This window comes from Palaemon carinicauda, chromosome 1 (genome assembly GCF_036898095.1).
Source record: "Palaemon carinicauda isolate YSFRI2023 chromosome 1, ASM3689809v2, whole genome shotgun sequence".
Lineage (NCBI taxonomy): Eukaryota > Metazoa > Arthropoda > Malacostraca > Decapoda > Palaemonidae > Palaemon > Palaemon carinicauda.
The window spans coordinates 118,110,822-118,134,970 of NC_090725.1; the positions used below are offsets into that span (position 1 = coordinate 118,110,822).

Consider the following 24,149-nt stretch of genomic DNA (forward strand, 5'->3'; position numbering starts at 1 on the left):
TTCGAAGTTCTTGACAAAGTCAGCTGCAGCCTTTGTGTCTGCACTAGCAGCCTCTCCGTGGCGAACAACTGAATGAATCCCGGACCGTTTCTTAAATTTCTCGAACCAGCCACGAGATGCCTTAAAATCATCTGAGGAAGGCTCGGTTGAACTCTCCCCAGCATCACCCCCAGAGCTCTCCTCCTTCAAGTCCGTAAAGATGGCGTGCGCCTACTCGCAGATGACGGTCTCGGTGATGGTGTCGCCAACGATCTCTCTGTCCTTGATCCACACTAGCAGAAGTAGTTCCATCTCTTCTATGATAGGGCTACGGCTTTTGAAATTATGGTTATCCCCTTAGAAGGTTTCACTGCTTAAATAGCTTCCTTCTGTTTAAGGATTGTGGAGATCGTCGACATATTACGGCCATACTGTTTAGCAATTTCACTCAATAATTTCCTGCTTAACTTCTAAAGAAAGCATTTCCTTCTTCCTTTTCTCACCACTACCACTGGCAAAACTAAGCCTTTTAAGACCCATACTTTACGTAAATTACCGTTAAAGGATGCACGTAAAAAATCACGATTAAAACAGAGTTAATAGCAGAACGCACAGAGCACAACCGCAAGAAGCCGACGAGCACAGAGGACTGACCCAAGCCGCGCTAATTGAGGGTCCCTCCGAGGTCAAAGTGCTGCCTTCTATCGGCGGAAATAAAAAACACTTCAGGCGCTATGAGCACCGACTACGCGTACGAGTATTGTTTACTTCGGGTGTCGAAAAAAACATTCGGGTGTAGAGTAGGAACGTGTTCGAATTGTACTTCGCGTGTAGAAAAATTTGGATACAACCATACAACCGGTACGACGAAAATTGCTTACTTCGTGTGTCGAAATAAAATTCGGGTGTAGAGTAAAAAAATTGCTCGAATTTTACTTCGGACGTTGGAAAATTCGGATGTAGATACATTCGTGTGTAGAGGTTCCACTGTATGTGTGTGTGTGTGCGTGCGTATGTATGTGTATGTATATTTATGGTGATCCTTAGGCAAACATGAAAATATAACGCTTTTAAGCGAAATATAATGGGGAAAATATATGTGGAATATTGAATATTAGTGAGACATGGGATGCCAAGTGTTGCGTGAGCGCATCACAATAAAAATGAGATTTTCGGAACGTATTTTGAACATCAGAATACATGCTAAAACACAAATTTCAGAAATGCGCTAATAAAGGAACAATCTGTTAATACGGGCATAATCTTATTTATCTATGAGTAGGTTGCATTTCTCATACATACCCATTATTTCCCGAAGACATGGTAGACAAAAATTACACTGAATTTCAAATCACTGTACTGCACTTGTTATACAGTTTGTTTCAGCAGTTCACCGTATATCCGTCTGTTAAACTCTCTCTATCAACTGATGAAAACAGAAAGGTTAACTGTCTTTTCAAAGTACTGAAATGAAAAAAAAAAGAAAAAACATTTTTTTAATATTGCACCGAAGAAAAATTACCATGTGATATTCAGGCATTAATGGTACAATATAAAAAAGATGCAAACATTTTCATACCTCTTATACTAAAACAGTTCAATGGTTATCACACAAATCAATATATTTTTGTAGAAAAATTTATGTAGATTATTTTATATATAGACACATCTTCAATTAAAATGAGTGTCAAGGAAGATATTACAAAAAAATTCCTACCATTTTTCCAAGATGGCTGCCAAATCTGTGAGGGTATAGGGATGCAAAACTAATGTTATTAAAAACTCTATTATGAAGACAATAAAGCTCACTGTAGCTTTCACTGTACTTTGCCTTATTCAGCATTTTCTCCCCTTGATTGGCTTATTTCAAAAGATGCATACTTATATTGTAAAGTAATGAAATAATTTTTTGGTTAATGGTAAGGAGTGCCATCTGTTGAAAATTCAAGTTGTTTTACCGGCTGGATTTGTTGGCATTTCTGCACAGGGAAACACTTAGTTTTAAATAATCGTTTTGGGGATTACGATGCCTCACTAATCGTTTTGGGGATTACGATGCCTCACTAATCGTTTTGGGGATTACGATGCCTCACTGTACACCTCAGGAAAAATATGTTTCAACTTAACTGTTTTTGGAACTGGAGAATATACAATGCTGAGTGGTAAAACTTCTTTGTCATAAATTAAATGACTAACATAATATTCTTGTAACAATTGAGGAGAGAAAGTAATTTTTAGTTCAATGAGAATTACAGAGATTAATGGTTTTTTGCAGAGTTGACAGCAATATCATACATCAATACTCAGCTTACCAGCTAAGTTAGTGATGAGCCTTCATTGACCTTAAGTTATTTAATTTCGTTTATTATTCTTAGAAGGCCAGCAAGCTTTCTCTAGTTGGCAGTATGTCTGATTCAATTGCCATTTGCTTACACTTAGCTGACTTCCATTGTCGGGTTTAGTGGTTACAATCACATAATGTTCCTTCAGTTAGGGTTTTGAATGTTCAATTCCCCGCACAGAGTCAGTGTTCCTTCAGCAAGGGTTTTGAATGTTCAATTCCGCTTACAGAGTAAGTATTTCTTCAGTAAGTGTTCTGAATGTTCAATGCCCCTTACAAAGTTGAGTTCCTTTCTACTCTCATAGTCTTGAATTCTTTAATTACGTTAGATCCTTCTGTTGCTAAACGCTTTCAGTTCCTCATTTCTAGTCACTCTTTTAGACATCTAAATTGCGAGGCAGAAGACCGAGGAGTTAGTCTGGATCCTTATAGCCCTCCTCGTGCTAAAGTAAGCACTCTTAAGCAACATTGTTTGTAATTTGTGTTTTATATCCTAGATGCTCCTTATTTTTTATTGTTGTGAAGAATCAGCTAAAGCTATACTTTAGTGGAGTAAATAATATCACTTGGGATTTTACTACCCCGTACAAGTCTGACTAGAAAGGAAACTTGAATATTATAGTAGGTTATATGTATTCAGTGAAGAACTATAGTAAAAAATAATATAAAAAGTTTATTTCACAAATAATACATCACTATCATTCTGCAGTTGCTGTTACACATGCTATGTATTTTATCCTCTAACCTCAGGTTATGCAGTGCACTAATGTGGCAGTTGTAAACTATGAGTACGAGAGTTGAGTGTTAATATGAATTTATAGATAAACTGTTGTATAACTTCATTTTTAGGTAAGATCTGATTAGGCCTTTTCCTGAAAGCATTCAGAGATTGAAGTTTCAAAACCATACAGTATATGCCTTTCAATTCCCCCTTTTCATTATGGATAAGAGTTGTTAAATGGTTATCTCTACTACTAAGAATGGCTGCTTGTTCTAGTTTTGTTTTGTCTCTTAGTCTTTGAAACCTTGAAGATGTTTTGACTTGTAATAGGTTAATGTTACATCACCTTGTCAAAGACCTCATTATAATGGCCTCTTTCGAGTCCTTTATTACAACAAATAAAGGATAAACTTTAAAGGCATGCTTCACAAGCTGAATTACTCATACCTTGTTGTGGGTTATTAATCTAGGAAGTGTTCTTTAAGTACTTTCTTTAGCAGTTAATTCTATTGTTTTAGAAGACTTTCATCAAGCAGAGAAGGCTAGGCATGTTGTTTTGTAGAGGGAATTATGACAGTACTGCCATTATTATTATTATTATTATTATTATTATTATTATTATTAATTGCTAAGCTACAACCCTAGTTGGAAAAGCAGAATGCTATAAGCCCAGGGGCTCCAACAGGGAAAATAGCCCAGTGAGGAAAGGAAACAAGGAAAAATAAATATTTCAAGAATAACAATAGAATAAATAACTCTAATATAAACTATAAAAACTTTAACAAAGACAAGAGGAAGAGAAATTAGATAGAAGTGTGCGCCCGAGTGTACCCTCAAGCAAGAGAACTCTAACCCAAGATAGTGGAAGACCATGTTACAGAGGCTATGGCACTACCCAAGACTAGAGAACAATGGTTTGATTTTGGAGTGTCCTCCTAGAAGAGCTGCTTACCATAGCTAAAGAGTCTCTTCTACCCTTACCAAGAGGAGAATAGCCACTGAACAATTACAGTGCATTAATTAACCCCTTTGGTGAAGAAGAATTGTTTGGTAATCTCAGTATTGTCAGGTGTATGACGACAGAGGAGAATCTGTAAAAAATAGGCCAGACTATTCGGTGTATGTGTAGGCAAAGGGAAAGTGAACCGTATCCAGAGAGAAGGATCCAATGTAGTACTGTCTGGCCAGTCAAAAGACCCCATAACTCTCTAGCAGTAGTTTCTCAATGGGTGGCTGGTGCCCATTCCAAGCCTTGTCTTTACTACAGTCTAACTAGTTTTGATTTTGTTATTTTAGGAATTGAATGCCATTAACTCAATTTACGATAGCTCTAAAATCCACTTAGTTTCTGATTCAGAGCAATATTTCAGGCCAAACGTACCTGGTTTCAAACCCTTGCCTAAATGCTCAAATGGTAAATAGTGGATCTAATGCACCATTCAGTAATTCTGGTGGTACACATTACAGTATCTTCAAGTTTGAGATCTTCTTGCAGAATTTCTAATTGGTTATTTACTTTTGCCCTTCTGCAATTTAACTTCTGTAAAGCATAGTACTCCCGCATTTCTAGCCGTTTGTTTAGACACCTAGAATTTGCAAGGCTGAAAACTACAAGGCTGAAAACTAAGAGGTAGCCAGCATCCTTATATCTACTCTCAATAAAGTAAGGGCCTGCGAACCTCCACTTATTCCTTACATGTTGAAATATTAGTCTAGATATTTTATTACTCTGCTCATAAAATAAAGGCACTTTAATTCTCTTGTTTTCATGTTGGTATAACAAATTGTACGATTCTCTCTGACTGATCATTTTATTTTTGTATAAAGATTCAGTAAGGCTGTGTGTTTGTATATTGTTTGAATGGCTGTTTTCTTAAGTTCAACCACTAGTGCCTTTCCTATTTTTCTTAGGTGGGGTAAATGTACCTTACTTGCTTGAACAAGCCTCTTTCATCTTGTACACATCAGTTTCCGTATGTAGTAGGCAGTTGTTTAGAAAGCAGTTTAGCAAAACTCATATGATAGGTAATTAAGAAGATGATTTGAAATTAGTTTGTTGCCTTACTCTAAATAAATCATCACTATTTATAGAAGATATTACTTTCGGAAAAGCTGGAAAACTAGCCATAAGACTTAGCGAGGGATAACCACACCAACCACCAGTTAGCGTGAGAGGTGGGGGTTAGTCGGCTACCCTGCTCACTCACACACCTGGGCTGAGCACCCACTTTGCTTTTGGCTCAGGGAGAGAATTATCTCTCTCCTTCAATTTCCATTTGACTGTTTTGTCTTAAACTTATGCTTTTCCTTTTTATATATGTGAAGACATTCTTGTAATGTTTTTATATATATTTAAGCTTTTCTTTACGGTGAATGTTGCTATTTGTGTGACAGTGTAGTGCGGCAGGTTCTTACGGGCGAAAAACCTTCTGTTATGATCTTACCCCTCTTGGGCGCCGGACAACCCGTAGGCTGGTGGCCTTCTGAGGGACTTGGCCTCCACTGCAAGGGAGTCATCATCGGATGGATACTCCTTCTCCGTTCAGATGTTAACGTCACTCTGTCCCTGCGAGTTTTTGGAGGAAGACCGAGTTGCAGCCTACCCAGAGCTTGACTTCGGTCTTGCACTACCTCGCTGACAATGCCACTCTCCCTCTTTCATGGGCAGTTGACAGATCCTCTGCTGGAACACCTTTCCCATTACGCTGGTTGGGTTATTCTCCCTGATGGTTTTCTTCATTAGATAAGTTGAAGTAATAACTATTAGTGATTTAATTTTCCGCAGCTCTCGACGCCGCACTCTTTTATGCGGCGATGGGTCAACGGCCATACTTAGCCAGCAGAGGGAGTGTATAGTCTTTACCTTGTCTGCTCCCCCTCGGGGAACCCCTTTCCCGCTGGAGGGTTGATTGGTTCTCCTGCTTAGTTTGTTTTGTCAGCTGAATTAATTGATTATGATTCTCTTTTTTTTTTTTTTTACAGTTCTTATGTTGCCGCTCTCCGTCTCCCAACGATGATGGCTGGTGAAGTGGGTGCGTAGTTCTTGGTATGTTTCTTTTCTCTCAGGGGACGCCTTTCCCGTCCACGAATTAGGTGGTTTTCCTGAGGGAGTTTTTCTTTCGTAATTTTTATATTTCCTCAGCCAGCGATGCCGTACTTCTTCGTTTGGCTAAGGAAGCCGATATAGAAGAGCAGAGCTGTTCCTGTGGAATCTGTTGTCCCTGCCCCATCACAGTCCTGTTCTCCTGCGCATGTGGCAGCTTCTGATCAGCACGCTGACTATGACCTTTCCCTTATGAGGACGATGTCCCTGCTGAGTGTGGTACAGTCTCTGCGACGCACTCTACTTCTACTCTTCATCCTCATTCTCAGGTGTAGGAATGAGGTCAGTGGCATAGTGGGTTCTTTCGGGCGTTTCAGTCGGGATCCCTTCGGGATGAACCCAGAAGTGAACCTCGGCTACGTTTCACAGCTAGCACTTGATGCTGACCTTCAACTTGAACAAGACTTGTTGATGGGTAGCAGAGAGCACTGCCCTGAGCTCTGCCTCCAGGGGTTAGACTACTTTCTCTTAGGAGGGAAAGTTAACCTCCCCAGGTGTTGGGCTGCTCTCCCCTCCAAGGGAAATTAACCTCCCCAGGTGTTGGGCTGCTCTCTCCTCCGAGGGAAAGTTAACCTCCCAGGTGTTGGGCTGCTCTCCCTTGCGAGGGAGAACTTTCCTTCATCAGCTTCTGTTTAGCAACCTTCCCACTTGCGGGAGACTTGCTGACAGCTACGTATCTTCACCTGATGGAGATCAGCAGCTGCAGTCATTTTGTCAAAGACTGTGCTTTCTCCCATGCTGAGCCGACTCTTCCTTTGGGGTAGAGCAAAGTTCGAGGAAGTCTTACGGCGGGTGGTCGTCTCTCTCATCCGTGAATGAGACCCCCTCCCCCTTAGAGACTCGGATCCAGAAATCTTTTAGAGACCAACGATTTTCTCCTCTGACTCAGTCAGAACAGGTTTCCTCTCTGAAGGAACTGCGCAGATGTTCCCCTTCAGGGGTTTGTCAAGCTTCAGAGTTTATTACTCCTCGCTACCCTGAACGTTCTCCCCCCCTGCGTAAGGAGTCGTTGTGGAGGGATGTGATAAGAACAACCCCCACACCCTTGAATCACTCTTGACTGACAAATTTTTCCTCAAAACAAACTTTCCCCTTACATTATCAGCAGCGGGACTCTTGGACAAAAAGGACATGAAAACAAACCATAACCATAATACTATATTCCTTAGAATTAAAATACTTAAAACAAAAACCCATCCACAATCAAATAAATCCCTCAAAATCAATAACAAAGCTTAAAACTAAACACTAACAAACTTAAACGGAAATTCACTACAACCCTAGCTTCAAGACACAAAAACATACAGTATATATATATATATATATTGCGTGTTTTCACTAACACTTTCGCAAGATACAGTCAAAAAGAAAAAACACTTGAGTAATCATTCACTAAGCCAACTGTCTTTATTGACACAACACCACTATATGAGAACCAGAAGAGTGCCTTAATTTGCCATAATGGCCTTAACTCATCATCATTATCATCATACGTAATCGTAATAAACAGGCCAGGTCATCAATGGTTGAGCAATCCAAAAGAGCAGTCTAAATACAATCAATTATAGGCCAGGTCAGCAACTATAGATCAGCATTCAAAAATAAGTTATCTAAAGGAGGAATTACGGCTTTTGAAATAAATAAACATTTTCACGCTGGTAAATACTGTAAATAATAATAGTAATCCAGCATTCACACACACAACTGCCTCTAGCTGCAGTCAAATCAAAAAGAACATTAACTCAAGACATTCACCACTGTCCTAAGCTAGCTAAAAACATAAACAAACAACCTCAGGTATACCAACAGTCTTTCCCACAACAAACAATCAATACACTCACTCTCTCTCTCTCTCTCTCTCTCTCTCTCTCTCTCTCTCTCTCTCTCTCTCTCTCTCTCTCTTCGTGTTGCGCCTTTGGGCTCTTGTCACTCACCAGCTGCTCGTCACTCGTCCTCTGATGATAACAGGTCATCTCGTGGCTGTCGCCTTGCTGTTTGTGATCGTCCCTCGCCACTGCGGGCTTCACCCCTTGCGAGATCACCAGCATTAATCTTGCTACAGTCAGGCTCCTGCTCGTCACTCACCAGCTGTTCGCCACTCACCTTCCGGTGAGCGTCTTACTCCAACTGCTGGGGCAGGATTATGTCGTGTGATCGTCACTTGTCACCCTGTGACTTTCATCCTCGCTAGTGCGAGATCGTCATCGGCAGTCTCGCTATCAGCCCTAGCTAATCGTCCATCAGGTTACAGACGTTCTACAGCCTCTACGCCTTCGGCAACTTACAGGTAGAATCACTGACAACCACCAGAGAATCTCAGAAGCCTTGACCCTAGGAGTGTGTTTGTCTTACTTCAGTCAACGGAGATCTTCTCAAGTAATGATTGCAGATCTCTTCCGGTTGTGATCCTCACTACAAGCATGCGCTCTGCTTCTCAGTGAGACCCTCCTGCTCTCTTCATCTTACGCAGAGCGCTCTACCGTCTTGGCTTCTTCCTTGATCTCCTTAGAGTATTTGAGCGATTCTCCTTATCCAGTTGATACAGAACTACGAGTAGCTAGATAACCCTCTGTGAGTGGCATGACTCAGGTAGTGCCTACTACGGCATGCAGTTGAGAGAGTTTAGTACACTCCACCCTCTTGGACCCTAACCCAGCACTCACCTTTGAGGAGAGGGGCCAACCTTGGTGCTTAATACATTACTCGCCACTGTGAACTTGTTGTTTTCACACAAGCGCAGTGTTATTGGTTTCCCAATGCATTCATCAGCACGCCAGATCTCGTCAGCTCTCTCAAACGTTCATCCCTTCTGAATGTTTTCTTCAGACCGTGTGTGTATGGGACTAGGTCGCTTCTTTCACTCCCTGTCTCTTGTGGTCGTAGTACATGGTTACCTTACAAGTCGACATCTTCATTGAATGGAAGAGCTTCGTTAGTTGCGTAAGCACCCTTACCTTTTCACAGCTAGGCCAACCCCTAGCTTGACCTCGTCGTCTTATTTAATCCTCTGATGATGACGCCCTCCTGCAGCCGGAGTTTGCCCTGTCAACGGCCATACCACGTCAGAACACTGTCTCTTCCGATCAGGAATACAAGCAACGTGGGGTTTAGTCAATACTTGGATGGGTAACCACCTGAGAACACCACGGTGTTTGGTGTTTTAGAAGTGCTACTTCTCCGGTGGCAGCTGTTCTAGCGCCGAGGTGGACTTTCTTCCTCGCTTCACCAAGAAAAGAGGCCTCTTGGTCAAGGCTGGGAAAGGGATGCTGGGGACATCATCGATGTTCTTATCCAAGTGATAACTCTTGTCCTTGAGAAGGTTGCCCCGTGGCAGTGCCCCTCCTAAGAGTTTGGAGTACAGTACGATCTCATTCCAACTAGGACAGAGAATTGTCCCTTCCTCTCAACTGTGGAAACATGAGGCTAGTTCTTTCTTTACCTTCACGATCCGAACATCCTGTCAGACGCCCGTCTCAGGCGTTACGTCTTTAGACAGAACGACGTGTTTCATCGAGGTCTCTCCAAGCCTCTACAGTCAGTTCCTCCTTTAGATAGGAGGCATACAGTCCAACAAGCAGTTAGTCCACAGGACTTTCTGGGTACGTTTGACCACTATGACTTACACTTAGCTTCCGGAATGCTGTCATCGAGGAATTATCTTTGACCATATAGCAGGTTTTCACGAAAAGTTTTACCCTAGTAATAACCTGGTTTTTCAGGATTGGCTTCGTTCTCTGAAGACTCTGGTACGACATACTGATCTTAATAGACTTGGTGGCTAACCTTCGTTACTACTGAGACTTCTTCTCAAGCTTACCAAGATCGGAGGATTGAAGTAAATCTGAAGGGATACCCCGGACTCCTTATCAGAGACAGGTACCCTTGGATTCATCGTAGTCATGCAGCAGTTTTGACCACTGATCGACGGGATCCTAGGAGGGGGATAACAGAATTCTCTTCCTTCTTTGAGATGTACTTTCAGCCACCTGTGGTAACATCTCTGAAGTCTCCGTTTCGCTCGGGTTCCTTTAGCCCGTAGCGGATTCCTTCAAATCCAACCTTGTCCCCAGGGCCTGATTAGGGGCAGAAGTAGGAACCCCCCCCTTCTTTCTTGGGTCTCTATGAGACCCGGGCAGGAGAAGGATATGAGAAGTTGACAAACGGAAATATCTGCCGGGGATTCGACCTCCTCGGCCCTTCCCCGGGTTGGACGCTTCCTCCAGATGCATCAAAAGAAAGGGCGGGGTACTCCAGGTTCTAGTCAGAGTCAGAACGGTACCGTCTCTTAAACCTCCCAGAGATGAGGGCAGACTTCCTATGGACAAGGGGTACCACCCCCTCTGAGGAGAACTCAGATTTGAGCTTTGGCTCATTTCTCAGGCAACACTTGATGCCGACCTTCAACTTGAGCTAGAACTCATGGATGGAAAACGGTCTTTTGATGGCTATCTATTGTTGCAGTATTATGCAATCACATAATCACTTCACAGTAAATGTATAAAGGATTACATAAAATCACGGTGTTTTACCATTATTTAGAGTAAAATGATTACATAAAAATTTCTGAAAATTATTCTATAATCACTTCATAATGAATTAAAAGAATTTTTCGGTTGTTTTGAGTGAAAAAATAGAAAATAAAGCAAAGTTTTGAAAAATTTATTCTCTAATTAGCATTAAAGCAAATAAACATTGAAATATAGGTTATCATAGAATAAATGTACATTTATATCTGATTGTGACAAATCTTGTATACAGTTACTGAGGTAGGATAGGGGGAGCTACTGCCTCGTAGTGAAAGAAAAGTTAGGGTTATATACTTTATATGAGTAAATTTACATTAATTTTTGCGGAAATGTTTTTCGGAAAGAATTTAGTGACTCCAATAACGTACCAATTTGGTGTTCGGTGGATGTTATCACGAAGAATCTTGTCTCTCTTATCAAGATTATTGTGCTCTAGGTCATATAAGTGCTACTAGAGTTGAGGTCTTGATATTTGAGTTCAATTAAGATATTGATTTTTTTTTCTTTAAATAGCCATGTTGACCCCCGTAATTCAAAGTTGTATTTTGAGATGGTTTCTATTAAATATAGACCAATTAAGTCTGGAATTTCAATTAATTTATACATTTTAATTTTCTTGTTGGCCCATCTCTTTGTTTCACTGGCATCCCACCTCCATCAGTATGTAGAAGTCAGCAATATGAACATCAGGGGAGGTTCATAGTAATAGATAAAATTTGGATAATAAGATTTATTTCTATTATGCTGTTTTGGTTGCAGACTCAGAGGAGAAGCTGGGTCGAGTAGTGACAGAGTTTGGAGAGGTGTGTTAGAGAAGGAAGTTGCGAGTTGATATGGGTAAGAGTAAGTTTTTGATGTACACAAGAAGGCTATATTGAATGTCATGTTGAATGGAGAGTTACATGAGGAAGTACATCAGTTTAAGTATTTGTGTTCTGTTGTTGCTGCACATTATTATTACAGTACTATTACTATTACTTGCTAAGCTACAATCCTAGTTGGAAGAGCAGGATGCTGTAAGCTCATGGGCCCCAACAGGGAAAATAGCCCAGTAAGGAAAGGAAACAAGGAAAAATAAAATATTTTAAGAAAGTAACAACATTGAAATAAATATTTCCTCTATAAAGCGTGGCGTGGAAGCAGATGTACATCAGAGATTGAGTTGGGCTGGTGTATCTTGATTCGATAGAGTTAGGAACGTAGTAGTAAGGGTGATAATGGGGGTGAGAATGAATTAGCAAATAGAGTGGATATGAATGTGTTGAGATGGTTTGGCCATGTAGAAAAGATGGAAAGTGGTTGTCTGCTGAAGAAGGTGATGAATGCAAGAGTTGATGGAAGAAGTGCAAGGGGAAGGACAAGGTTTGAGTGAATAGATGGAGTGAAGAAAGTCATAAGTGACAGGAGGATAGATGTGAGAAAGGCAAAGGAGCGTGGTAGGAATAGAAATGAATGGCGAGCGATTGTGACCTTGTTCCAATAAACCCTACTGCTATTGGGTCACCTTGGTGACTGCCGCACTGAGATAGCAGCTGTAGGGGAGTCAGCAAATGAAGCTTTATTTTTGGTGGAAGATAGGGAGGGTGGGGTGTGGCACTCTAGTTGTACCAACCAAACTGGGCAGAGTCCCTTGTCAGGCAAGAAAGAACAAGGATGAAAAAATGCCCTTTTGTCTCTTTGTGGATGTCGGCTACCTCCCAAAATTGGGGAAAGTGCCATGGTAGGTAGAATAGAATATACTCACCAGATGTTCATATACACCCCCACCCTCCTCCCCACTGACTTGTGATGTGAAGAAATAGGAAATACTTTTGATTTGAAAATTGAATGACATGGAATCAATAGCGCTCCTTACCATTAACTGCTTGATTCCTTCATTACTTTACCAGGGCATATATCTTTTGGAAGGAAAGAAAATGGAAAAATGTTCTATAAATTTAGGGGGCAAATGTCAATACACTGAGCTTCTGGACAGGAAGCAATACAAATGTCAGGTGAGCATGGAAATAAGAAATTTTATTAAATTTTTTTTGCTTTATTTATATTAGCTTTTCGAGTTATAAAAGGGATGATAGTTCTGAAAAGTAATGTAAATGAAATGAGGAACCCAGCTGTGAGATATTGACAGCACTGTATAAAACTAAGTTTCCTATCTTTTTCCAGTCACTCAACTTCTTGCTGAAAATTGTCCACTGCAGAATGCTATTGTCCTTGCATTAGGTGAAATAGCCAGACAAAGTCCTCTGCCTCTGCCAGCTGGTACGGAAGAGGAGGACAAGCAGAAGGCCACATTGCTTTCATTTATTACTGCTCTTGCCAAGATATTTATGAATAAGAAGATCCCTTCAAAGGTATGCAACTACTGTATATGTTTTTAAAAAGTTAGGATCATAGAATATTTTGAAAAAAATTATAAGCCTTATAGTTTTCAGTGCCACCTTTCATATTAGATTTTGATAATCATAAGCATTTTGCTATTTAAATTTTTCTGTCTTCACAAAGAAAACAGCAAAATTGATTTAACTTAATTCAAGATGAAATAGTGTTTCATGTATTCTTGAGGCTCATCTTGAATATTGTTAAGTTTACCAATAGAATAGAAATTTTATACTTAGTGTTTTGTTTATTCTTTAGGCTCGCCTTAAATCTTGTTAGGTTTAGCAATAGAATACAAATTTTATACTTGAATCTGTTTTCTTTAGGCTCCCCTTGAAAATTTTTATGTTTACCAAAAGAATACAAAATTTTATACATGGCTAAAGATTGTTTTTTTTAAAGTTTGAATTTTCCACTGGGAAAAACTGGCTTGAACTAATCTTTGAAAATCTTATTTGAGACTCACTGCAAGAGCATATGTTGGAATACTATACAGTCTACCCTTAATGTCTGCAGATGTTCCAGCTGCAACGTCACTTATTCATTACCAATCAAATAAGTACCATCGTAAAAATCATACTGAAATTTAATTGAAATAAAGAAATAAAGAAAGATAAATTTGCCAAAAATGAAATTGGCATGAAAGCCCAAGGATTTGGACCAGTTTTAGCCAAAGAATAAATAATTCTTTTATAAAAATAAATACACCTATGATTTAGGAAATTTTGAAGCTTTAGTGATAAGTTCTTTTTAGTGACATTTGAGCTAATACTCTGGAAGATGTAACCATTAACATGAAGGCCAAATCTTCAACTGTGTCCCGGACAAAAATACATTTTAGTTGATGGGCAAAAAACTGAGTTATGTTTAAAGTACCTGGGTTAGACATTGTTTTAAATGAAGCAAGAAGAAAACTTTTGGATTGTTATTTTTTGTTATAGCTGTAAAATGAACAAAAGAGATTCCCCATTTATGCATAGACCCTCTGTTGATGGCCCAAATATCTCCAAATCTGTTGCCAGTGACCCTTGTGGTAAATGTCATAGTCATGTACATGTAGTAAATGTGGGAACAATACCTCTTTGTTTGCTAACCTTATGCAAGACTCACACCACTTACAAGTTATCGGAACTTTTAACCCTTACTTGATGGTGTGCATGTATGTATTTGCTTACACACGAGCTGTTACACTTGCTCATTGCTGACTATAGGTAGTAGGCTAGCCAAGGCACATACACAGAATAGCCTGGCTTATTCTGCACGCATTCTCCTCTTTCCTCATACTCCTGATAATACTAAGCTAACCAAGCAATAAATGGGTTGAATACTGTACTGTAATTGTTCAGTAGCTACTTTCCACTTGGTAAGGGTAGAAGAAGCTCTTTAGCTATGGTAAGCGGCTCTTCTAGGAGAGGGACACTCCAAAATCAAACCATTGTTCTCTAGTCTTGGGTAGTGCCATAGCCTCTGTAACATGATCTTCCACTGTCTTGGGTTCTCTTACTTGAGGGTACACTCAGGCACACTATTCTATCTTGTTTCCTTATTTCCTTTCCTCACTAGGTTATTTTCCCTGTTGGAGTTCTGGGGCTTATAGCAGCTTGCTTTTCCATCTAGGGTTGTAGATTGGCAAGTAGTAGTAATAATAATAATAATAGTAATAATAATGATAATGGTAGTAGTAGTAGTAGTAGTAATGATAAAGAAAAATTATTCACTAATGATGGTCCCTATGTTTTCTGTTCTTGAGTACGGCCATAGCCTCTGTACCATAATTTTCCACTATCTTTGGTTACAGTTCTCTTACTTGAAGATACACTCATGCACACTAGTATAGTTGTTTTCTCTTCCTTTTGGTTTGTAGAAGGACCATAGATACATAGTGGTTTACCAAAAAGTTGCCTTTTCCCCAGCCATTCCTTTATCTTCCTCCATGATATTCATTTTCAAAACCATTTTTACTGTCTTTCCTTCAGTTCATTTGGGTACCCTGGAGGGTAATAAGCCTTACATGGCATGTTGGCTTTGCCATGTGGACTCATTTTGTCTGTAGTCTGTGAGTTTTATAAGTTGCTCTAGATAGTCATGTACATGTCATTGTTATCTTTTTTGTTAAGTTTGTCTTCAAGTATGATGAGACCTTTTTATTGTTTTTAATTCTTTCTGTCTCAAGATACTGAACAAAATCCTGGACCAGGGTGTCCTAGATTTTGCCAGTCATCCAGTGTATTGCAATATTTGTGAGCTACATGGCAATATTAGAGACCTTAAAGTCACCTCCACACAGTATCATATTCTATCATGCTCAGAAACTTTAGTTTCTCAAATGTGGCTCTCATCTGTACTGCGTATTCCAGGGTTTAAGAAGCCAATAAGTTTGAAATGGAATGCCATTCTTAAGGCAAGTGGTGTATTATTATTATTACTAGCCAAGGTACAATCCTAGTTGAAAAAGCAATATGCTATAAGCCCAAGGGCTCCAACAGGGAAAAATAATCCAGTAAGGAAAGGAAATAATTAAATGATAAATGATTAGAACAAATTAACAATAAATCATTCTACATACAGTAACAACGTCAAAACAGATATGTCATATATAAACTATAAAAAGACTTATGTCAGCCTGTTCAACATAAAAACATTTGCTGCAAGTTTGAACTTTTGAAGTTCTACTGATTCAACTACCCGATTAGGAAGATCATTCCACAACTTGGTCACAGCTGGAATAAAACTTCTAGAATGCTGTGTAGTATCGAGCCTCATGATGGAGAAGGCCTGGCTATTAGAATTAACTGCCTGCCTAGTATTACGAAAAGGATGGAATTGTCCAGGAAGATCTGAATTTAAAGGATGGTCAGAATTATTAAAAATCTTATGCAACATGCATAATGAACTAATTGAATGACTGTGCCAAAGATTGATATCTAGATCAGGAATAAGAAATTTAATAGACCGTAAGTTTCTGTCCAACAAATTAAGATGAGAATCAGCAGCTGAAGACCAGACAGGAGAACAATGCTCAAAACAAGGTAGAATGAAAAAATTAAAACACATCTTCAGAATAGATTGATCACTGAAAATCTTGAAAGGTTTCTTAAGCCAATTTTTTGTGCAATTGAAGACACAGACCTAATGAGTTTCTCAAAAGTAAATTTGCTGTTGAGAATCACACCTAAAATTTTAAGTCATACAAAGTTAATCATTATCAATACTGAGGTCCGGATGTTGAGGAGCCACTGTCTTTGACCTACTTAAAATCATACTTTGAGTTTTGTTAGGATTCAACATCCTACCCCTTAATTTGCACCATGTACTAATTTTAACTAGATCTCTATTAAGGGATTCATCAACCCCAGATCTACATTTAGGGGATGGAATTGATGCAAAGAGAATAGCACCATCTGCGTATGCAACAAGCTTGTTTTCTAGGCCAAACCACATGTCATGTGTATATAGTATTAAAAGTAATGGGCCAAGAACACTACCCTGAGGAACACCAGATATCACATTCCTATACTCATTATGGTGTCCATCAACAACAACGCTTTGACATCTATTACTTAAAAAATCAATAGTAATGCTAAGAAATGACCAACCCACTCCCAACTGTTTGAGTTTAAAATCAAGGGCTTCATGATTAACACTGTCAAAGGCAGCACTAAAATCAAGGCCAATCATATGAACTTCCTGACCACAATCAAGGGATTTCTGTACAGCATTGGAGATTGTAAGGACATCACATGCTCCAAGACCTTTACGAAAACCAAATTGAAAACTAGGGAACAGATGATTACCTCCAGCAAACCTATTAAGATGTTTTACCAGAAGACGTTCAAAAACTTTAGATAATATGGGAGTTATGGAAATTGGGCGGTAATCAGTTACTTGAGCTACCACAAACACATTTACATAGAGGAGTAACATTATCAATTCTCCAACAAGTGCTAAAAGCTCCTCTTCTTGCTAACTTGCGCAAAATAACATAACTTTGGAGCTAAAAAATCTGCAGTCTTTATAAAAAACTAAGGAAAAATGCCATTTGGGTCTACACTTCCATAAGCATCAAGGTCCATCAACAGAGCTTTAATTTCACGAGATCGAAAAGATAAACTAGTTAGTTTAGCCTCAGGAAAACAGGAATTAGGAAGTTCAAGTTTTTCATTACTCTATTTACTGTCTAAAACATCAGCTAAAAGGGTTGCCTTTTCCTTTGGACAGTGAGTGACTGAGCCATCTGGTTAAAGTAAAGGAGGAACTGTTACATCTACACCAATTTACATTAGGATTGAATACCTTGCTTCTCATAAGTCCTGCTATGAATGTGAGGCTAAACTAAGTATCTAGCTTCTTAATCATATGAAATTAAAATGCTTTTACTGGACTTTGATGCTTAATGAAGAGTTTACCTAAATGGTATTTTCCCTTTGCTATTTTTATAGAGACCACTGATTTCTTAACTCCTAGGTTGTCGGTTATTTTTTGCAAGTTTGCAAGAAGAGGTTTATTTTTACACTTGTTGGAGAATTAAAGTAATGTTACTCCATTAGGCAAATGTGTTTGTTGTAGCTCTAGCCCTCCTGATTACCATCCAGTTTCCATAACTCCCATATTATTTGAAATAATTTAACATTTGGCAAAACATCTAAATAGGTATGGTGAAGGTAATCGTCTTTTCCTTTATTTGCAGTTTGGCTTTTGCAAAGGCCTTGAAGCATGTGATAGCATTCCTACAACTTCCAATGTTATACAGAAATCCCTTGATTTTGGTCAGGAAGTTCATGTGATTGCCTTGGGCCGTGTTAATCATAAGCTAAGATGGCAAACTGATGCTAAAGTGGCGCATCACCCACTAATATGCGGCCAGGCAATGGTGTTTGTTGCTCTCTGCATTGGGCAAGGTAGTTCATCGTATTAATGAACCAAACATCGTTACTTGAAACTGAGTTACGCTGATTTTTATAATACATTTTAGGAACCTGTTTGTATCAGTAAATCGTTGTAACTTGAGACTGTTGTAACCCGAGGACCTCTTGAACAAACCCCCATACTCCTTACTGACTAGTGATTTAATTTTGACTTTGAGACTGAAAAGACGAATGTGTGGAGACCTACCCACGTCAAGATTTTTGCTCTTAACCACCAGATTAACTTGATACTATCAAGAATCCAGGAAAGAAAATAGAACACTTTTAATTTTATAGTATACATTTAATGATATAAAATCAGGGTTCGAGAGCAAAGCTTTATGACCATCATTTTATATAGCCTGTTTAACAATTATATTCATAATTAATATGTATCATTAAAAAAGTTAGAATGAAACTTGGTCATATAGAGTACGGGACTTGTTTTTCGAAACTTTGACTTCATTTTGCAAAAATGAAAAATAAGAGTACATTAATACCTATCTTTACATCAGTTCCGACTTACGTCGCTCTCCTTAAATATCAAATACAAAAATGAAATCTAATTTACTGTATATTACTGTGTAAAGGGTGACCCCATGTAAGGGCGATCCCCAAAATAACCTTTAAAAAAGTGGTTTTATCAAATACTCCATGTATAGGGGTAACGGCAATTTCAAGTCCAGCCTGATGTTATACTTTTATTATAAATCTTACCACACACATTATGATATTTATTATTATTATTGTTAAATTTTTATGTTATTAGTTTATACAATAAGCTGCATTTCTATTTAAAAAAGTATAAAACTTAAACAATACGTTAGTTTGATCACAATGTTTACATTATTCACTCAATGTTTACCTATCGTCATTCCTAACCTTCTTCCTCCTATTCTCACTCAATACCTTGCAACTACGAAAACATGTTTTTGCATTAAAGATAAAATTAAATACAGTCTTATTTTTAATGAAATTACCTTTACAGTCTTCTTCTTCTATTAAGAGGTTTATTTATTTGCATGGCGTAAGCACAGTTGCCAACTTTTTGAAGGACTTTGCTTTTTGTTTTTGGGGTAGCCAGTAGTCCTGATTGGCTGCCCTTTACATACAACTATATGATTGTAACAAGCATATATGATTTTAAGTTAATCCTTCCAAACTGCTATGTAGAATTATCTTTCTCAATAACTAAAAGTAGTTATTTGGCAAATTTGCTACTACTTAGACCTGATTGCCACAGCCCGTAAATGGCAAGCAACCAATTTTATAAAGCAGCTGCTGCCTACTTACTAACTATTGTGAATTTTAAGTTTATTAAATAAAGCTTTTCTTCCTTTGTTAAACTAATTTGCATCATTGTTTTCCTGTATACTAAAGTAAGATATCAGTAACCAGCAAATTTTGTGGTTTTGGACAACCACAAATAATGTAAATAACCTTGATTGTCCGAAACAATTAATAAATAAAAAATTGATTCTTTCTTATTTTAATTACACACACTAGTACAGTGTATGATTATACTAAGCATATTATACATTGTTAAGTAAATCCTTCCTAACTACTATGTTAGCAGAATAATTAATTACTGGTACAAATATGAAGTAAAGAAATTAATTACTGGTACAAATATGGAAAATTCTGGGTATCGGACAATTAGGCTAGGCTACTAACGGATTCACACAACAGTGCCTGAGGACAGTGCTGTACATAAATAAAGATGAAATTAGCTGTAAATATTCTTATTTTACTTAAACATAAAACTATATAGCGTAATTAAAATGAGTAAATTATATGATTTCAAGTCAATCCTTCCAAACTACTAACCTATTAATTAAATGTATGCAATTAGAATAACCTAACCCCGACTTTTTTCATCCAAAACTGGTCTTAAAATTTTTCCCATTACATGGTAATATTCGGTATGTTGTTTTATCCCACCTTATGTCGATTTCTCGAGTCATAAAATAACAATGAAGTGCTGCACTGTACTTTACAAAGAAGCATATTAATGCATTTGATTTTTATAATAGTATTGCAGGTTGAGTACTTTTTATTGTTCAGAACGTAATCAGGGAACTTTTAACTCACTTTATAGGCCAAATGCCCAAGCTATGTGTAAAATTTACTTGGGTTGAGTCTCTTGGAACCAATAAATGTACAGCATGAGAAAGACATCTTTCATTAAAAACTAAAGAGAAATTATACATATCCCAGCATTTACGCAAATTGGCTCACAGAGGAAGTACAAACTTCATATCTTGGTTTTTTTTTTCAGAATTTGAATGCTATACATAAGGTATTGAGCATACACAAAATTATTTAAGAATTAAAATCCGGTAACTTCTTAATCTACATGAGGGTTCCATTCTGAATAGCATCATAAAATGTGAATTCCTTGTAATTTATACCACTTTAATTATTTCCATAAGATAACAGTAAGTAATGTAGTAAATTCATCAACAAAAAACATTTTTGTTGCTTTGTTTTAGCTCAGTAATTTACGATAACATACTACACAATTATTATAAGTAAAAAAATAAGACTGAATTTGAATAAATAATGTATGAAAGAGAACTTGCAGATTTGGCAAGTTTTCTGAATTTCTTCAATGTTGTAAAATGTAATAAGAAATGTGTTTCTTTCTTTGAATCTAGTAACACAAACAAGAAATGTACTAGTTATAAAAAAAGGAGAATTAAGTTATACAATACTTTAGAGTAGTTTAAGCAAAACTGTAGAAAATATGAATTTAAAGAAATGTGAAAGCTTTGCCCACAACTGTAGGTGGCTGAGCTGTGTTCCATTACTGTAAGTTAACACAACCAAATTTTCTCTTTCATCTTTTAATCATGAAATCCCTACATTTAGCACTTGTTTGTTATAATTTTAATTCTGTTATATTTCAGAACATATTTCTATGAACCTCCCCTGCTGTTCATATTGCAGGTTTCTTGTCGACTCGCCAATCATAAGACTCATCCCGTTCCAGATTCGAATTAGTTTTCTTGAGTTTTAAGATGTCTTCCTCTGGATTTTTTAGCTTTGCTGCTCAAGGATTGTGCTGTTTTATATAACCATTGTGAGGAGTGCATTTGCCTCACTGTGTTTTAGATAACCATTGTGAGGAGTGCATTTGCCTCACTCTTCCTCTAAGAGAAAGTATGTTTCTTTCAACATCAAGTGTTTGAAACTTGGTTTTAGTTGAAAATCCAGAGAAGACTAGGTCAGTTGTTTATCGGATAGTTGATAGCAATATGCCACACCAGTACCGTTCTCTAATTCACACTTAACCAGCCAATTTTTGTTTGTGATATGCTTAAAAGCCTTTAACTTATAAAGTTTCCTTTGTTAACCTCAGATGGCCACTGTGTTTACTTGTAAGCAGTAAGCTAGCGAGTCTTTGCTTGTAAACAGTAAGTCGGACTTACTTGCCCAGTTGAATACCCTAATCTGACTTACATAGTTGAGTTCAGTGGTAATAATGTTTCATTCAGTAAGGCTTCTGAATGTTTACTGCGTCATAGAGTCATTATCCTCTCGCAGAACCACATTTTCTTTAATTACTGTAGATCCTTCTACTGCTAAACCCTTGAGTTCTCATATTCCTTGTGGTTCTTTTAGACATCTAGAGTGCGAGGACGAAGACCATGAGATAATATTTCATATGAAGAGAGCTAATGGTGCTTTATTGGTAACAATTACCATAGGGGATGGTGATTGTAAATTCACAATAGGAAACCCATTTTTTTTTTCTAAATCTTCAAATCCATAATATGCTCATGTTGTACTGAATGTTGGAGCTGCAAAGGTTTCTCATCTTAACAAGATATCTCATTATTTTTTTGTTTTATAGAAAAAGAAATTACATTTGAGATTTATTTATGGTTTTTGCTTAGGTAGTTGAGAATATATATCAGTTGAAAATTAAAAGTAAGGCTGCGTAATTGACTTCTGTTAACAGAAGGCTAATAATAGTCATAATAAATGCAATAAATCTCTCTCTCTCTCTCTCTCTCTCTCTCTCTCTCTCTCTCTCTCTCTCTCTCTCTCTCTCTCTCTCTCTCAAAGGAAAATAGGAATGAATGCACTTCTAAATTACTGCCAAACATATGGGTACTGTAGCCCTAAAATGCAAAAAGATATGAAATATACAATTGGTAGGTAAAAACCAGTGCAGTATAATATAGGCATTTTGATTATTATAACTCAGTGGTTCTGCATCACATAGTAATGTTACTTACTGCACGATTTTGTTTATTTAGGAATACCATTTAATCTGACATCTAGTTAATTTAAAAAAAGATAGAGCATCAGATATATTCTTTATTATTTATAGCATTTATTAGTTTGATAGCGTAATTATAAAAATACTATTATTTAGTGTCACAGCCTACATATCAATAATAATTATATGTGAAGGTTGCGTTAATATGTAAGAAAAAACATTAAATTGTTAGTCTTTCAAAGTAATGGAAGTTAAATGGAGTGCAAATTAATTTTTTTTTTTATGTTGTTACATATTGGGGGCACAAATAGCAGTAGGAATTCTTGTTATAGTTGTTGTTCAAGACAAATAGTATACTTAGACACAAGTTAGGATTAGAGGGATCAGTGTAATGAAATCTTGAGAAAAATAACTTTGCAATATTGATCAGTAAAATGTGAAGATCAATAAATAGATTATAGTATACTAATTCAATTAGTATCTAAATGCATGAATTTTTGTTACATTTATTATTCCGTTAGCAGGATCAGCTGATGGAAAACAGTGGTAGGGTTGAAATTGTGGTCAAGTTGTGAGATGTCAAACCCTAATGATGTTGAACTAATGAATTATCCAGCTTCCAAATGCATTCTTGGAATGGGTCTGGTTCGTAAGGTGGTAGTTTATTATAGATAGAGGATGCCAGTGGACCAGTGGGTACCCTCACTGACTGCTACCTTGATTCTGTTTTATTAATTGAGTGATCGTTCAGCTTGTACCAAGTTTATGTAAAGTATGTCCTATTTAAAGGACTCTGTTTTGTATAGCTAGAAAATTCAAGTTATTTTAAAGGTCTATGATACTATCTTGGGTTCTGTCCAAATCCCTCCAATTGTTTTCTTCTCTGCTGATTAATTATTTTGCCTCTGCTGCTACTGGCAATCATGAGGGCATCATAGGTACGGACCAACCTATGCTCCAGTGACAAACTAATTAAAGAGATGAATTTTTTTCCACACATTGGTCATTCATGAAATACAGCGCATACTTCTAATTAGTATAGCACGTTAAATTTGGTTTGTTTGTATTTTGGTGCATCATCCATCATATAGTAACTTTGGACAAGTACAAATACAGCTTTTTCTTTTGCATTAATTTTTTTTCATGCTAGATGGAAGCATTGAAATGATTCAAAGTCTGAATGCCTTTAGAATGAGATTCTATTTAAAACACAATGTAACTCGACCAATCCGAAATATTTTAAAACAGTTTGGGTGCTTTCTTTATGTAAGAAACATTAATAGCCTTGCAAGGCACATGGTGCATCATACTTACTCATTAAATCTTATAGGCTTAATTATTTTGTCGTAATTGATCAGTTTTCTTTTTCATTATTTCAGGTTCGAGAACAAGCTATATCTACAGCCGGCTTTTTGTGTGTTGGACAAGAAAAGTTTTTGCATAGACAAAAAATTATTGATTCGTTCTTAAATCTTGCAAAAGAGGTAAAATCAGATTTTTTTTTTGGTATATACTATATATCTATATTTGGATTTATATGTAGGGATTCCCCTTAACCTATGAAGGATCAATGTTCCAATGAGACCTTCTCTAGTTAAAAATATCTTTAAGTTATGAGTACAAAATTGGATATATCTTGATGTTTAAATTTTGAGTGAAATTTAGACATGGGGCTATATGTAACAAGTTGAACTTCCAAAAAGAGACAGTATCATATTCATTTGAGAATTGCTCAAAAGTACATTACCATTTTTATTGATATTGTTTTATATAAGGAAAGTCAGGGTTTCCTTTTTATGGAATTAGACATGAAAGTTATCTCCATTCTGCCTTATTCACTTTCTGCCTGAATTCCCATTTGATCAAGGTGTCCTTTGTTCTTGTTTCCATTATTTTCTTGTACATTCTCTTTACCTCCATATCTAAGCTTAATAAACAAATTCACATATGTGGTTATTTGTAGTTTTTTCT

The 24,149-nt window shown here is 37.4% G+C and overlaps 1 protein-coding gene across 1 annotated transcript in view; it reads left to right on the plus strand.

Annotated features, from left to right (window-relative positions):
- Nucleotides 1-24,149, plus strand: part of LOC137651178 (proteasome adapter and scaffold protein ECM29) — a 439,426-nt gene that overhangs the window by 163,352 nt on the left and 251,925 nt on the right. Inside the window, exons 12-13 of the mRNA XM_068384329.1 lie at nt 12,834-13,021; nt 23,558-23,662. Coding sequence (XP_068240430.1) covers nt 12,834-13,021; nt 23,558-23,662 — 293 coding nt within the window. The remainder of the gene's footprint in view (nt 1-12,833; nt 13,022-23,557; nt 23,663-24,149) is intronic.